The following is a 16,400-nucleotide window of genomic DNA, read 5'->3' as shown; positions in this document are numbered from 1 at the left end:
GTGAAAAAAAGATGTTAAGGGAATGAGAATCTAGCTGAAAATATTTGAAATGTGTAAGTTGACTACAGATGATTACTGAAATCTGATGGCAATAACATCCCCAGAAGTCTCGCTGTACAAGTTTGAGAAACCATCGTAAGGAAAATCCTAACAGCTATGATGAGTAAGCATTCAGTTGGGTCATTTCCACCCCTTCCTTGAGAACATTTATCATCTCCTGTGTGATTTGCACATTAATTAATCTCCAAGTGATTAATTTTTTACTATTTGACAGATAATTACATCTCCCATAAATCTAGTTAATAAAAGCAAGCATGGAATGTTGTAAGCCCATTTAATGATTGGCATTAGTTTTCAAGAAAAAGAGGTTCCAGCTGAGTTGTTTCCTTATTAGAAATATCCCTTTTGGAAAATACTTTAAGATTAAGTAAAAAATCTTCTCTCCCAGAAAAATATGACAATAATTCTCAACACTTTCCATTTCATGAATATCTTAAGGTTTCTATGCTCCAATTCTCTCGGTCTCTATTAATTCACAAAAGAGATGTGCCTGATTTTCATGATGTTAAGAAATTGAAAGCCACAGACAGTCTTTACTTGGATTCTGAGAGTCAAATAAATGTAGATGGAAGTAGTGGATGTAATTACAATAATCGAATTTTAGAATATTTGTGTTGGAAGAGAATTGAGGGAAGAATGGTTCACATTCCTTAATTTACAAAGTAAATCTCATCTGAATCTCAAGAAGGTAAATAATAAATATAAGGACATACAACCATGGCTAAGAGGAAAATCATCTATATATGAGAAAAAGGGAGATTGAGGAAGAGAAAGACAAAGACAGACAGAGAGATTGAGAGAGAGAATAACGATTCCAACTACAGGGTAGAAGAGATTTGTTCACACTGAAGTAACCCTCAGTTATCTGGCTGGAATCATCAATCTAAATTGCACAACCTTTAGGAAGGAATTCCATTTCCTTTTTGTAAAATGTCTAGCCAGTTTCTCTCTGAAGTGATTTACACCACAGATAGTGGTGAGGGGCAATGATACACTTTTCAGTTCCCTAACTCACTTTTTATCTTTTCACAACCTTCTAGATTTACTAATCCAAATGGTAAATCAGAGGCTCCAAACAGAAGAACCATTAATGTAGAAGTTGGGAGTCAATGGGAAATCTTTAAAATATTAAAAAAACTAAGAGAAATTGTACATTTAATTATATGTATAATTATTTATACATAAGAAGTATGGATTAACATGAGACTTCTGATCTTCAAAAAGACTATTAATAGAGGAAATTATACTAAGATACCTCTTTTTACTTCCATTTTCTATAGTAATATAAGTAATTTCTATGAAATGCATATTGTTTTATACTTGTAAAATTTGTTTTACATTTTAAGAGAAATGTACTATGAAACCTTATAAGTATTTAATCCTTAAGTAAACTTAATTATTTTTCCTTGGCTTCTTATAAAATCTAGGTTTCTGTTCACCCTCATTTTTTGATGTTCTCTCTTGGAAGGAAAAACTTTACTACATTGAAAACCTATTTCAAAGTTAAACACACAAACACAATTTAATGTTCCAACTCTAAAAACTGAAATTAATTAATAATACTTTATACTATAAAGTCATAATCAAATTAGGTAAAACCATGTTAACATAAATTAGTGCATTGTTTTAAAATATGTATGTCTATATAGATAATATTACTATATATAAATATGCATAAACACATATATACTTTATCAATAATAAGCATTATTATTTAATTTCATGGAAAAGGAACCACAATTATGAATAAGATTGATTGCCTCATTACATTGAGAAGACATTGTTCACTGATTATTTCCCTCATGACTTATTTTCTGTCATGCTTAATTTTCAGAACTTTTTTTTTTCTGGAATATAAGAATCTTTGCTTTAAAAAAATCCACTGCAATTCTGATTCTGAGATGTCAGTACCTCTAAGTGATTTATAGCTCAACTATTTAAGAGGTATAGAAATTTTAAGAGGTTATTTGGGTATTGGTCATTGACATTTTATCAAATAGAAGTAGAACTGGAGTGGAGTCAAATGGGGCTGAAGATAGAAATTAGATTTAAACAATGGGGTGATAGTACTTAGGCCTGTTTTCATATTGTCCCTCTCATTCAGTAGATATGTAAACATAATCCCTCTAAACCTGGGTCTCCTTGTCTCTACATGGTGGGGATATAGCCTTTGGGTTCCTTGGAAAGCTGACTCTGATATGGAGATCAGCATGTGTCTTATTTATTATGGAGTGTTCTTGGGAGAAACACTTATGGGGAGAGGAAGGAAGCAGGATTTGAGAGAAACTGGACTATGATATAGCTTTAATGGAATACAAAGTTATCCTAATAAAATACAATTTATTTCCTACCAGACAATATATTTTTCATCAATAAATTGAAATAATTTTCTATTTGGATGTTAAGAAAATAAAAACTTGTTTGATATTAGGATTCAACTTAGGGATTTACAATGGGATGTTGGCTTTCCTTTATTAGGGCAATGCCTATGCCAATATGAATTTTTGACTGGGAAATTGTTCTTTTATTTTATATTTTGTAGCATTACTTGTTGAAAATTTTAAAAATTATGACCTTTTTAAATTGAGAGAATTTCAAGAAATTTTTGTTTAAATTCCAGTTAGTTAATACATAGTATAATATTAATGTAATGACACAATCATTCAGCACTTTGGTGCTTTCAGCATATTGGGGGCTCATCACAAGGACCCTGGGACCATGACCTAAGCTGAAGGCAGACACTTAACCAACTAAGCCCTCCAGGAGCTCCTGAAAATTTTAAATTTAACTGAAAGTGGATTTGCTTAGTACTATATCATCTTTTTCAAGTGAACAATTTGAAGAAATCCAATTAGTCCAAATTACCAATATCTCCTTGATCTGGTACAGTTAATACATGGCTTTCTCAGCAATGTTTTCCTGAGGAATTTTTATTCCTAATTCAAAACTGAGAACAACTTGGGCACACACACCCATATCACATATAAGAATAAAAAATAATTAAAATCCATGTTGTCTGGCAATGAATGGAGAGTTAGTGTGCCAATCTAATATATTTATTAATTCTTGAATTCAATCATACAAAATAGGTGTGAAATACAACAATGAAATTTTTAATCACAACGGACACATATTAAGGGAAACCATACCACCTGTGTTTGATAGACATGTTAATCCACCCTGAATGAGGAAGACAGAAAAATAACAAGAAAAGAAGGAAAATGAAGCAATAATTCACTGCTATTGACTTCTTAAAGGAAAAATTCTTTAATAATAGTGATGCTTTCTAACTACTTTTGTATACACACTAGTTCTAGACAAGTAGAAACAATTCTTAATTTTTATCTCTCTTGTGTGTAGTAATACAATACCTTAACTTCAGAAAAGTTTAAGAAACTTTGTTTTGTTATAGAATTAAAACAATAGAAATCTCTGTAAATATTTGAATTTGTAGGGGTGCCCGGGTGGCTCAATCCTAAAGTTTCTACCTTTGGCTCAGGTCATGATCTCGGGATCCTTAGATTGAGCCCCACATTGAGCTCTCTGCTTGACAGAGAATCCTGGTTCTCCCTCTCAATCCCCCTATTTGTGTACCCCCCATCAAATAAATAAGTAAAATCTTTAAAAATTACTTGAATTTGTAATTTTGAGGAAAAATCAGCATATGGCTGTGGGTCTATTTTCCTGAAAAGCTGGGGAATATTCTTTTTTTTTAAATTCTATTATTTTATTTTATTTTATTTTATTTCTTTTCAGCGTTCCAGCATTTGTTGTTTATGCACCACACCCAGTATTCTTTATTTTTTCCCTACACTGAATGCTTCCTTCTTTCTTTTTATTCTTTAATCTTAGCGGAATATCAAGAATTCTAACTTTGCTTCCTGCTGAAAGATGGCCAATAAGACAATCTGAGTCATAAAAGAGAGGAATTTTTAATAGCTTTTTCTTGCCTAAATACATGTTTTCTTTGTCTCCTGCTGAGACTTCTCATTGTTTCTTGTCTCACTTCAGCATATATTCAGGTTATATCTGTTTGATTAGATCAATATGAACTCAAAAAGAATGGAATTAAGACTTAAAGATGATAAAAAGGGGAAGTTAGTTTTTATTTTTAAGTCAGATTCTCTTAAATTAAGTCATACGTGAGGCTCTCACTATAATTTTCTTTCTATTGTTGTAGTAAATTATCATGACATATGCAACTTAATTTTTTTTTCCTGCTTACACAGAGATGATAATAGATAAAATCTTCCCAATCATCTCACATGCTGCCAAAAATATGTCCTTGTGGCTCTCTACTGCTTACAAGAACCTTGTCAGCCTGGCATCTCAACCAGCAATTTAATCAGACAAATTTTTCCTATTCAGCAGGAGTCCTTCAAGCCAGCTAGTATGCTCTTGCAGGACCTCTCCATTAACCCTGAACCACCTTCCCTCCTCCTCTCCAGATGTGTGAATGATGCTCACTCTCCAGAACCTTGGTACAAACCCATTGTATATGAAGCCTCTTACTTTAGCAAGCATTGAACTTTATTCACTCAGACTTTTAAAAAATTTTTTATTTTTTAAAAATTTCTTTGCAATGTCCCAGAATTCATTGCTTATGCACCACACCCAGTGCTCCATGCACTATGTGCCATCCATAATACCCACCACCAAGCTCACTCAACCTCCCCCTCCTCTCCCCTTCCCTCCAAAACCCTCAGTTTGTTTCTCAGACTCCACAGTTTCTCATGATTTGTCTCCCCCTCCAATTTCCCCCAACTCACTTCTCCTCTCCATCTCCTCATGTCCTCTGTGTTATTTCTTACGCTCCACAAATAATTGACTTTCTCTGCTTGACTTATTTCACTCAGCATAATCTCTTCCAGTCCCATCCATGTTGATACAAAAGTTGGGTATTCATCCTTTCTGATGGAGGCATAATACTCCATTGTATATATGGACCATATCTTCTTTATCCATTCGTCTGTTGAAGGACATCTTGATTCTTTCCACAGTTTGGTGACTGTGGCCATTGCTGCTATGAACATTGGGGTACATATGGCCTTTCTTTTCACTACATCTGTATCTTTGGAGGTAAATACCCAGTAGTGCAATCGCAGGGTCATAGGGAGCTCTATTTTCAAAATTTTGAAGAATCTCCACACTGTTTTCCAAAGTAGTTGTACCAACTTGCATTCCCAACAATACTGTAAGAGGGTTCCCCTTTCTCCACAACCACTCCAACATTTGTTGTTTCCTGTCTTGTTAATTTTTGCCATTCTAACTGGTATAAGGCAGCATCTCAATGTGGTTTTGATTTGAATCTCCCTGATGGCTAGTGATGATGAACTTTTTTTCATGTGTCTGTTAGCCATTTGTATGTCTTTTTTGGAGATGTGTCTGTTCATGTCTTCTGCCCATTTTTTGACATGATTATCTGTTTTGTATGTGTTGAGTTTGAGAAGTTCTTTATGGATCTTGGATATCAGCCCTTGGTCTGTACTGTCATTTGCATATATCTTCTTCTATTCCATGGGTTGCCTCTTTGTTTTATTGACTGTTTCTTTTGCTGTGCATGAGCTTTTAATCTTGACGAAATCTCAAAAGTTCATTTTCACTTTTGTTTCCTTTGCCTTTGGAGACATATCTTGAAAGAAGTTGCTGTGATTCATGTCAAAGAGATTACTGCCTATGTTATTCTCTAGAATTCTGATGGATTCCTGCCTCATGGTGAGGTCTTTTATCCATTATATATTCACTCAGACTTTTAAAATAATTTGCTCTTTGCAGCATTTACTTTCAAAAAAATCTGACTTGATTTCCATGTATCATATACAAACCCTTGTTCTAAGACTATAAAGTTGAATAGGACATAGTTCTCATGATTGGGATACTAAAGCTACTGGGAGAGGTGGATGTGTAAACACATTCCACATTATATACTAACATAGAATAGAAATACATAAGACAGGCTTGGAGGAGGGCAATTCCTATGGAGCAGAAGGAGGCTTTGGAGAGTAGGTTCAGTGAGAGGTCTCATGAGAAACGATTACTTCCATACTAGCTTCCATACTAGCACTTTTGAATTTTGCTTGTTGGAACAACTCAGCAATTAATCAAGCAAATACAAGTAAATGTTGGACTAATTTTTTTTTTTTACATATTCATGGTTTATCTAGGCCAAGAACGAAACAGAAAGAATAAAAGATTAAAATGGAGTTTTTAAAATCTCATTGAATTAATTATTCATGATAGGATTAGTTATATAGAAATTTAAAATATATCTAATATACTCAGATTAAAATTGTAGGTTATATATAAATATATATATATAATGTATATATAGTATATAATATAATAAACACTATCATTCTACAGGTAGGATTAGGAGTAGGGCCAAGATACTTCCACACAGTGATCTTTTAAAGATCATTTAAAGTGGTGTCATGATATGGATGTCAAAAAACACAAAGCATGAATAAAAATGTAAAGACATTTATTTTATAAAGTTCTTTTTTTTTAGTTTCCTTTAATCTTTTTTTATTTTTAAATTTTTAATTTTTTATAAACATATATTTCTATCCCCAGGGGTACAGGTCTGTGAATTGCCAGGTTTACACACTTCACAGCACTCACCAAAGCACATACCCTCCCCAATGTCCATAACTCCACCCCCCTTCTCCCAACCCCCCTCCCCACAGCAACCCTCAGTTTGTTTTGTGAGATTAAGAGTCACTTATGGTTTGTCTCCTTCCCAATCCCATCTTGTTTCATTTATTCTTCTCCTACCCCCTTAACCCCCCATGTTGCATCACCACTTCCTCATATCAGGGAGATCATATGACAGTTGTCTTTCTCCGCTTGACTTATTTCGCTAAGCATGATACGCTCTAGTTCCATTCATATTGTCGCAAATGGCAAGATTTCATTTCTTTTGATGGCTGCATAGTATTCCATTGTGTATATATACCACTCTTCTTGATCCATTCATCTGTTGATGGACATCTAGGTTCTTTCCATAGTTTGGCTATTGTGGACATTGCTGCTATAAACATTCAGGTGCACGTGTCCCTTCAGATCACTAAGTTGTATCTTTAGGGTAAATACCCAGTAGTGCAATTGCTGGGTCATAGGGCAGTTCTATTTTCAACATTTTGAGGAACCTCCATGCTGTTTTCCAGAGTGGTACACCAGCTTGCATTCCCACCAACAGTGTAGGAGGGTTCCCCTTTCTCCGCATCCTCGCCAGCATCTGTCATTTCCTGACTTGTTGATTTTAGCCATTCTGACTGGTGTGAGGTGATATCTCATTATGGTTTTGATTGCATTTCCCTGATGCCGAGTGATATGGAGCACTTTATCATGTGTCTGTTGGCCATCTGGATGTCTTCTTTGCAGAAATGTCTGTTCATGTCCTTTGCCCATTTCTTGATTGGATTATTTGTTCTTTGGGTTTTGAGTTTGCTAAGTTCTTTATAGATTTTGGACACTAGTCCTTTATCTGATATGTCGTTTGCAAATATCTTCTCCCATTCTGTCAGTTGTCTTTTGATTTTGTTAACTGTTTCCTTTGCTGTGCAAAAGCTTTTGATCTTGATGAAATCCCAATAGTTCGTTTTTGCCCTTCCTTCCCTTGCCTTTGGCATTGTTCCTAGGAAGATGTTGCTGCGGCTGAGGTCGAAGAGGTTGCTGTCTGTGTTCTTCTCAAGGATTTTGATGGATTCCTTTCTCACATTGAGGTCCTTCATCCATTTTGAGGCTATTTTTGTGTGTGGTGTAAGGAAATGGTCCAATTTCATTTTTCTGCATGTGGCTGTCCAATTTTACCAACACAATTTATTGAAGAGGCTGTCTTTTTTCCATTGGACATGCTTTCCTGCTTTGTCGAAGATTAGTTGATCATAGAGTTGAGGGTCTATTTCTGGGCTCTCTATTCTGTTCCATTGATCTATGTGTCTGTTTTTGTGCCAGTACCATGCTGTCTTGATGATGACAGCTTTGTAATAGAGCTTGAAGTCCGGAATTGTGATGCCACCAACTTTGGCTTTCTTTTACAATATCCCTTTGGCTATTTGAGGTCTTTTCTGGTTCCATATAAATTTTAGAATTATTTGTTCCATTTCTTTGAAAAAGATGGATGGTACTTTGATAGGAATTGCATTAAATGTGTAGATTGCTTCAGGTAGCATAGACATTTTCACAATATTTATTCTTCCAATCCAGGAGCATGGAACATTTTTCCCTTTCTTTGCGTCTTCCTCAATTTCCTTCATGAGTACTTTATAGTTTTCTGAGTATAGATTCTGTGCCTCTTTGGTTAGGTTTATTCCTAGGTATCTTATGGTTTGGGGTGCAATTGTAAATGGGATTGACTCCTTAATTTATCTTTCTTCTGTCTTGTTGTTGGTGTAGAGAAATGCAACTGATTTCTGTGCATTGATTTTATATCCTGACACTTTACTGAATTCCTGTACAAGTTCTAGTAGTTTTGGAGTGGAGTCTTTTGGGTTTTCCACATATAGTATCATATCATCTGTGAAGAGTGATAATTTGACTTCTTCTTTGCCGATTTGGATGCCTTTAATTTCCTTTTGTTGTCTGAATGATGAGGCTAGGACTTCTAGTACTATGTTGAATAGCAGTGGTGATAATGGACATCCCTGCTGTGTTCCTGACCTTAGCGGAAAAGCTTTCAGTTTTTCTCCATTGAGAATGATATTTGCGGTGGGTTTTTCATAGATGGCTTTGATGATATTGAGGTATGTGCCCTCTATCCCTACACTTTGAAGAGTTTTGATCAGGAAGGGATGCTGTACTTTGTCAGATGCTTTTTCAGCAACTATTGAGAGTATCATATCATTCTTGTTCTTTCTTTTATTGATGTGTTGTATCACATTGACTGATTTGCAGATGTTGAACCAAACTTGCAGCCCTGGAATAAATCCCTTGGTCATGGTGAATAATCCTTTTAATGTACTGTTGAATCCTATTGGCTAGTATGGCTAGTATTTTGGTGAGAATTTTCGCATCTGTGTTCATCAAGGATATTGGTCTATAGCTCCCTTTTTTGATGGGATCCTTGTGTGGTTTGGGGATCAAGGTGATGCCGGCCTCATAAAATGAGTTTGGAAATTTTCCTTCCATTTCTATTTTTTGGAACAGTTTCAGGAGAATAGGAATTAGTTCTTCTTTAAATGTTTGGTAGAATTCCCCCGGGAAGCCGTCTGGCCCTGGGCTTTTGTTTGTTTGGAGATTTTTAATGACTGTTTCAATCTCCTTACTGGTTATGGGTCTGTTCAGGCTTTCTATTTCTTCCTGGTTCAGTTGTGGTAGTTTATATGTTTCTAGGAATGGATCCATTTCTTCCAGATTGTCAAATTTATTGGCGTAGAGTTGCTCATAGTATGTTCTTATAATAGTTTGTATTTCTTTGGTGTTAGTTGTGACCTCTCCTCTTTCATTCATGATTTTATTTATTTGGGTCCTTTCTCTTTTCTTTTTGATAAGTCTGGCCAGGGGTTTATCAATTTTATTAATTCTTTCAAAGAACCAGCTTCTAGTTTCATTGATTTGTTCTATTGTTGTTTTGGTTTCTATTTCATTAATTTCTGCTCTGATCTTTATTATTTCTCTTCTCCTGTTGGGCTTAGGGTTTCTTTCTTGTTTTTTCTCCAGCTCCTTTAGGTGTAGGGTTAGATTGTGTACCTGAGACCTTCCTTGTTTCTTGAGAAAGGCTTGCACCGCTATATATTTTCCTCTCAGGACTGCCTTTGTTGTGTTCCACAGATTTTGAACCGTTGTATTTTCATTATCATTTGTTTCCATGATTTTTTTCAATTCTTCTTTAATTTTTTGGTTGACCCATTCATTCTTTAGAAGGATGCTGTTTAGTCTCCATGTATTTGGGTTCTTTCCAAACTTTCTCTTGTGGTTGTTCTAGCTTCAGAGCATTGTGCTCTGAAAATATGCAGGGAATGATCCCAATCTTTTGATACCAGTTGAGTCCTGATTTAGGACCGAGGATGTGATCTATTCTGGAGAATGTTCCACGTGTACTAGAGAAGAATGTGTATTCTGTTGCTTTGGTATGAAATGTTCTGAATATATCTGTGATGTCCATCTGGTCCAGTGTGTTGTTTAAGGCCTTTATTTCCTTGTTGATCTTTTCCTTGTTGATCTGTCCATTTCAATGAGGGGAATGTTAAAGTCCCCTACTATTATTGTATTATTGTTGATGTATTTCTTTGATTTTGTTATTAATTGGTTTATATAGTTGGCTGCTCCCACGTTGTGGGCATAGATATTTAAAATTGTTAGATCTTCTTTTTGGAGAGACACTTTGGGTATGAGATAGTGTCCTTCCTCATCTCTTATTATAGTCTTTGGCTTAAAATCTAATTGATCTGATATAAGGATTGCCATTCCTGCTTTCTTCTGATCTCCATTAGCACAGTAAATTCTTTTCCACCCCCTCAATTTAAATCTGGAGGTGTCTTCGGGCTTAAAATGAGTTTCTTGGAGGCAACATATAGATGGGTTTTGTTTTTTTATCCATTTTGATACCCTGTTTCTTTTGATTGGGGCATTTAGCCCGTTAACATTCAGGGTAACTATTGAGAGATATGATTTTAGAAGCATTGCATTGCCTGTAAGGTGACTGTTACTGTATATGGTCTCTGTTCCTTTCTGATCTACCACTTGTAGGCTCTCTCTTTGCTTAGAGGACCCCTTTCAATATTTCCTGTAGAGCTGGTTTGTGTTTGCAAATTCTTTCAGTTTTTGTTTGTCCTGGAAGCTTTTAATCTCTCCTTCTATTTTCAATGATAGCCTAGCTGGATATAGTATTCTTGGCTGCATATTTTTCTCATTTAGTGCTCTGAAAATATCATGCCAGCTCTTTCTGGCCTGTCAGGTCTCTGTAGATAAGTCTGCTGACAATCTAATATTTTTACCATTGTATGTTACAGACTTCTTTTCCCGGGCTGCTTTCAGGATTTTCTCTTTGTTACTAAGACTTGTAAATTTTACTATTAGGTGACAGGGTGTGGGCCTATTCTTATTGATTCAGGGGCATTCTCTGAACCTCCTGAATTTTGATGCTTGTTCCCTTTGCCATATTGGGGAAATTCTCCCCAATAATTCTCTCCAGTATACCTTCTTCTCCCCTCTCTCTTTCTTCTTCTTCTGGAATCCCAATTATTCTAATGTTGTTTCGTCTTATGGTGTCACTTATCTCTCGAATTCTCCCCTCGTGATCCAGTAGCTGTGTGTCCCTCTTTTGCTCAGCTTCTTTATTCTCTGTCATTTGATCTTCTATATCGCTAATTCTTTCTTCTGCCTCATTTATCCTAGCAGTGAGAGCCTCCATTTTTGATTGCACCTCATTAGTAGCTTTTTTGATTTCAACTTGGTTAGATTTTAGTTCTTTTATTTCTCCAGAAAGGGCTTTTATATCTCTCGAGAGGGTTTCTCTAATATCTTCCATGCCTTTTTCGAGCCTGGCTAGAACCTTGAGAATTGTCATTCTGAACTCTAGATCTGACATATTACCAATGTCTGTATTGATTAGGTCCCTAGCCTTCGGTACTGCCTCTTGTTCTTTTTTCTGTGGTGAATTTTTCTGCCTTGTCATTTTGTCCAGATAAGAGTATATGAAGGAGCAAGTAAAATACTAAAAGGGTGGCAACAACCCCAGGAAAATATGCTTTAACCAAATCAGAAGAGATCCCAAATCATTAGGGGGGAGAAAGGGGATAAAAAGAGGTTCAAAAAGAAAGAAAGAAAAAAAAAGAAAAGAATTTAAAAAAGAAAACGAATAAAGTATAAAAAAGAAAAAATATATATATTAGATAAACTAGTTTAAAAACGTTAAAAAAGAAAAGGGTAAAAGTTAAAAAAATTTTAGCAGAAGAAGAGATAAAAATGAAGAAGAAAAATATTAAATTAACTGCAAGACTAAAAAATCACAGAAAGAAAGCCATGAGTTCCGTGCTTTGCTTTCTCCTCCTCTGGAATTCTGCTGCTCTCCTTGGTATTGAAACTGCAATCCTTGGTAGGTGAACTTTATCTTGGCTGGATTTCTTGTTGATCTTCTGGGGGAGGGGCCTGGTGTAGTGATTCTCAAGTGTCTTTGCCCCAGTCAGAATTGCACCGCCCTTACCAGGGGCCAGGCAGGAGCTTTTGTTCCCTGAGCACTTTCTGTAGAGTTCCGGAGGAAGGGAATACAAATGGCGGCCTCCTGGTCTCCGTCCCTGAGGAGCCTATAGCCCGGGGCCCCAGTCCTCAGTGCGCCCTCAGAGAACAGTACCAGTAACTCCCGTCTGCCTGACCTCCGGCCACGCTCCGAGCTCACCAAGCCTGCGACCGGTTCAAGGTAACCCCGAGCTGTGAGCTTACTGTCGGCTCTGTCTCTGTAGCTGGCTTCCCTCTTCCAATATCCACAAGTTCTGGGACACTCAGACACCCCCGATCCTTCTGTGACCCTGCGGGACCTGAGGCCACGTTGATCCCGCATGGGCTTCACCCCGGTTTAGCCTCTGGAGCGATGTCCCTGAGCGGAACAGACTTTTAAAAGTCTTGATTTTGTGCTCTGTTGCTCCGCCGCTTGCTGGGAGCCGGCCCCTCCCCCTGGGGTCTATCTTCCCATCACTTTGGATTCACTTCTCCGCCAGTACTACCTTTCAGAAAGTGGTTGTTTTTTTAAAGTTCTTTAAATAAATAATGCGGGTCATTTCATTTGTTTGTTTATATATTGCTATCCTTTGGGACATTCTCTATTTTATGACCAAAATAATCATCCTCATAGATTTCCTGCTTATTGCTGTATGTGTCTTCATTTTTCCATCTTCTGTTGTTCACTGGTCTGTTTTGGTTGCAGCTTTTCAAGTCTTGTTTTTACATTGATAGCTGATCCCCAATCTTGTTTCATCTTCTTTGAGGACAAAGAACTGGACTATCATCTTACTGCCATGCTTGGTATTAAGGGGAGTTATCTGATGGAGGTCTAGCCAATGAAATGTGAGCAAAAGGGATAGACATCACAGTGAGGCTCATAAACATTCCCATGAACAATCCTCCAGTGTCTTTCTGCTTCTGTAGATTGAGGACAGGCACGATGAAATTAGAAGGAAGGTGGAAAGAGGGATTAGCCACTAGATGGAAAGAGACTGATTCTCTGAATCACTTCTTGGAGGACAGCTACAATTTGATCAGTAGCACCTGTTCTGGTCTCCATGGGAGTTTGAGAAATGACATTACTTTATGCTTTTGGCTATGTATTACCAGAAAGAGATGAGCTCAGTAAATAATTGGCTGGTTTGCAAGCAGAAGTAAAAGAAAATAGAGAGAAAGACACCAGATATTTGGTGTCTCTATAGAGAGACACCAGATATTTGGTGTCTCTAACAGTTCAGAAATCACCGATCCCAAGCAATGTGAGCTGGGACTTAAAGAAGATTTGAAAGGCAAGCACCTTTTAAGACTCACCCTGCAGTAAGTATCGGATTATCTTTATTATCTGAGAGGACTTTCAAGGAACTGAAAAACAAGAGGTATGGTCAGAGAGAGTGAAAGGATGCAAAGAAATATGTCTAGAAGAGAAGTTTGAGTATGGCTAAGTGGTATACATTATTCCCTGGAAGCGGTTACATTAGAATTCTTTGAGTTTCTTAGAGATTGATATTTTCAAGGACATCATGAATCCAGACTGAATGAAAGTGGGCTACTCAATCTGCAAACCGACTGCTAGATCTCTAAATTTTCCAAAATAGAGCTGTAAAAGAGAATCAACCTTCAGGGAGGATATAGTCCACCATACCACTTCAGATAAAGTGGAAGAGGAAAAAGGATGAGGTAGAACATCTCAGAGTTTGTCAATAATGGCCATAGAAATGTTTAGGTTAAAAAAAATCCAGCAACTCATAGAAACAATTGATACTGGAATGGCTCAGAGAAAAGAACATTCAATGTTATACCCCATGTTTTCCACCTGGTGATTTGGATTCTCCACCTAAACGTGTGGAGTCCTGGATTCCCCAGGTCCTCAGGCAGCTTTCTCAGCCTAGCCTTCTTCTTGATCTTTCTCTTTCTAGGTATCACTCTTCCACCATTGTTCCCTAAAAGGGCTATCATTTATTCTTTTTTTCTATAAAGTCAATGAAGTCTTTTCTAAATAAAATTCTACCTACTCATGGTTCTTAGTGAAATTTTGTGGTAACTACCAACTACTTGATTTATGTTCTTGACATAAAGAAAAAAGTTTGGGGATTTATTTATTTATTTATTTAGGTTTTGTTTACTTATTTGTCAGAAAGAAAGAAAGAACCCATAAGCAGGGGAAGCAGCAGGCAGAGGGAGAAGCATGTTCCCTGCTGAGCAAGGAGCCTGATACTGAACTCCATCCCAGGATCCTGGGACCATGACCTGAGCTGAAGGCAATGCTTAACCAACTGAGCCGCCCAGGTGCCCCAGGTTTGGGGGATTTAGAAATGCTTCTTTCATTACACACACACACACACACACACACACACACACACACAACATAAAACCAAACCAAAATACTGGTTCTTCAGACATTTTTCCCAGCTATAGATTCTCAAAGTCCACAAGAGGTTGCTTCATGGCTTTGCTAAATTGGATGACAGTCATATTTAAGAATATGCATAAAACAAAGGTTAACTATATCTAAACATATTATTAGAATGCTAATATGTAGGATGTTTTCAAGAAATGCTAACTGAATAGAAATAATCACATCCCATGTTTTCAGTGCAGAAAAATAAAACAAGTCACAATTTTAATTTTAATTTAAAGTAGTGCTCTTTTGTGGTAAGGTATGCACAGCAGAAATTTTAGAGGCAGTGCTGAGGATCATATGCTGGCACTTGGGAGTCTATAGGTCAGTTCAAATTCTGGATTTCTACTTATTAGTTCTTTAGACAGAAAGCTAGAACCTAATAGTTTTGATTGTCTGTTTTTTTTTTTTTTAAGATTTTCTATATTTATTTGAAAGAGAGATAGAGCACAAGCAGGGGGAGGGGCAGGCAGAGGGAAAAGCAGGCTTCCTGCTGAGCAGGAAGCTCCATGTGGGGATCAATCCCTGGGATCATGATGTGAGCTGAAGGCAGACGCTTAACCAACTTAGTCACCCAGAACCCCGAATCTCTGTTTTTTTTTTTTTTTTTTCTAAAATGCTTCTAAGAATGTTTATGCTACAGCATTTTGTAGTTCTCTCTTCCCACAGTACTAGGCCGTACTAAGATCTCAGGAGCTAGTATGCACCCTACCTTTTTAGTAGTTTTAAAAAATAGAATTCTAATTTTAATCTTTTAAAATAATTTAATCTTTTAACATCCTTATAATATATAATTATTTATGTATATTTCTGTAATCATCATCATCTTATATATAGTAGATTTTTTTAGAATAGAACTGGTGTATTATTCATATTCATTTGTTTCTGTATCCAAGGCAAGTTTCTATTACAGCGCTCTGTGTTTATCTGGTATTTGGTAAATATTATTATATAGAATTTACTGTTAAACTGAAGTTTTCTGTCCTAGTTTTTGAAAATGAAACATATGTTTTCTTAGTAATGCAAAAAGACGTGAATTTTTGAATTTCGTACCTGGACCAGATTCATGAGTGTATCTCTGAAGTGTCCTGAGGTTTCTGAGTAAATGTCTTCTTGAAGGTTGCTGCTGTATTCTAGGAAAACAAACCAAAATGAAATAAAAAAACTTCCATGTTAAAGGTGAGATTTACTAAAGAACCACATATCAACATACTTTGGATAAGTTAATATTATTTCCCCAGTTGTGAGTGGGAAGCACAGGAAATACAAGCTATTGACATTCCTTTGTCACTTATTGCCTTCTACTCAGATGAAGTCAATCTCCTAAAGATTCCACCAAAGTCATGTGGACACCTAACAGTAAAATAGGAAAAGTCTTTCTTAAAAAGCTATTATCTTTATTCCAAAATTGAAAAACAACACGGGGAGTCATTTCAAGTTTTCTAATTCTCAAAATTTGAAATTCTGCATTCTATTTCCATAGACTGCTACTCATCCCAGCACTTTTCCCAAATGCTTTGTCTCCTTTTAATATTTTATATGAAGGTTCTTACTTCATTCCCTTTGGGAAATTCCCATTGTTCTTGTTAAAATGCAACAGGGCTAACTGTCTAGAATAGTTTCTTGACATTCAGTGAGAGGTAATACACACTCAAAGCCACATAAGGCTTTAAACTTTTTTGAAAATGAAGATAGTTAACTTTTCTACTTTTAAAATATGTAAAAATCAGATTTTAAGATACATCACAGTGACTATGAGATTTAAAGTGAAGTAGTTACCCAT

General features: G+C 36.2%; 1 protein-coding gene across 1 annotated transcript in view; it reads right to left on the bottom strand.

Moving 5' to 3' along the window:
* ANXA10 (annexin A10) overlaps positions 1-16,400 on the bottom strand; it is a 116,167-nt gene that overhangs the window by 15,644 nt on the left and 84,123 nt on the right. Inside the window, exon 6 of the mRNA XM_004779556.3 lies at positions 15,671-15,750. Within this exon, the coding sequence (XP_004779613.2) occupies positions 15,671-15,750 (80 nt within the window). The remainder of the gene's footprint in view (positions 1-15,670; positions 15,751-16,400) is intronic.

This window comes from Mustela putorius, unplaced genomic scaffold, assembly GCF_011764305.1.
Source record: "Mustela putorius furo isolate JIRA1106 unplaced genomic scaffold, ASM1176430v1.1 tig00000242_pilon_pilon_pilon, whole genome shotgun sequence".
NCBI classification, from domain to species: domain Eukaryota; kingdom Metazoa; phylum Chordata; class Mammalia; order Carnivora; family Mustelidae; genus Mustela; species Mustela putorius.
Note: the sequence above shows the minus strand (reverse complement) of the source record. Positions and strands in the feature narration are given on the sequence as shown.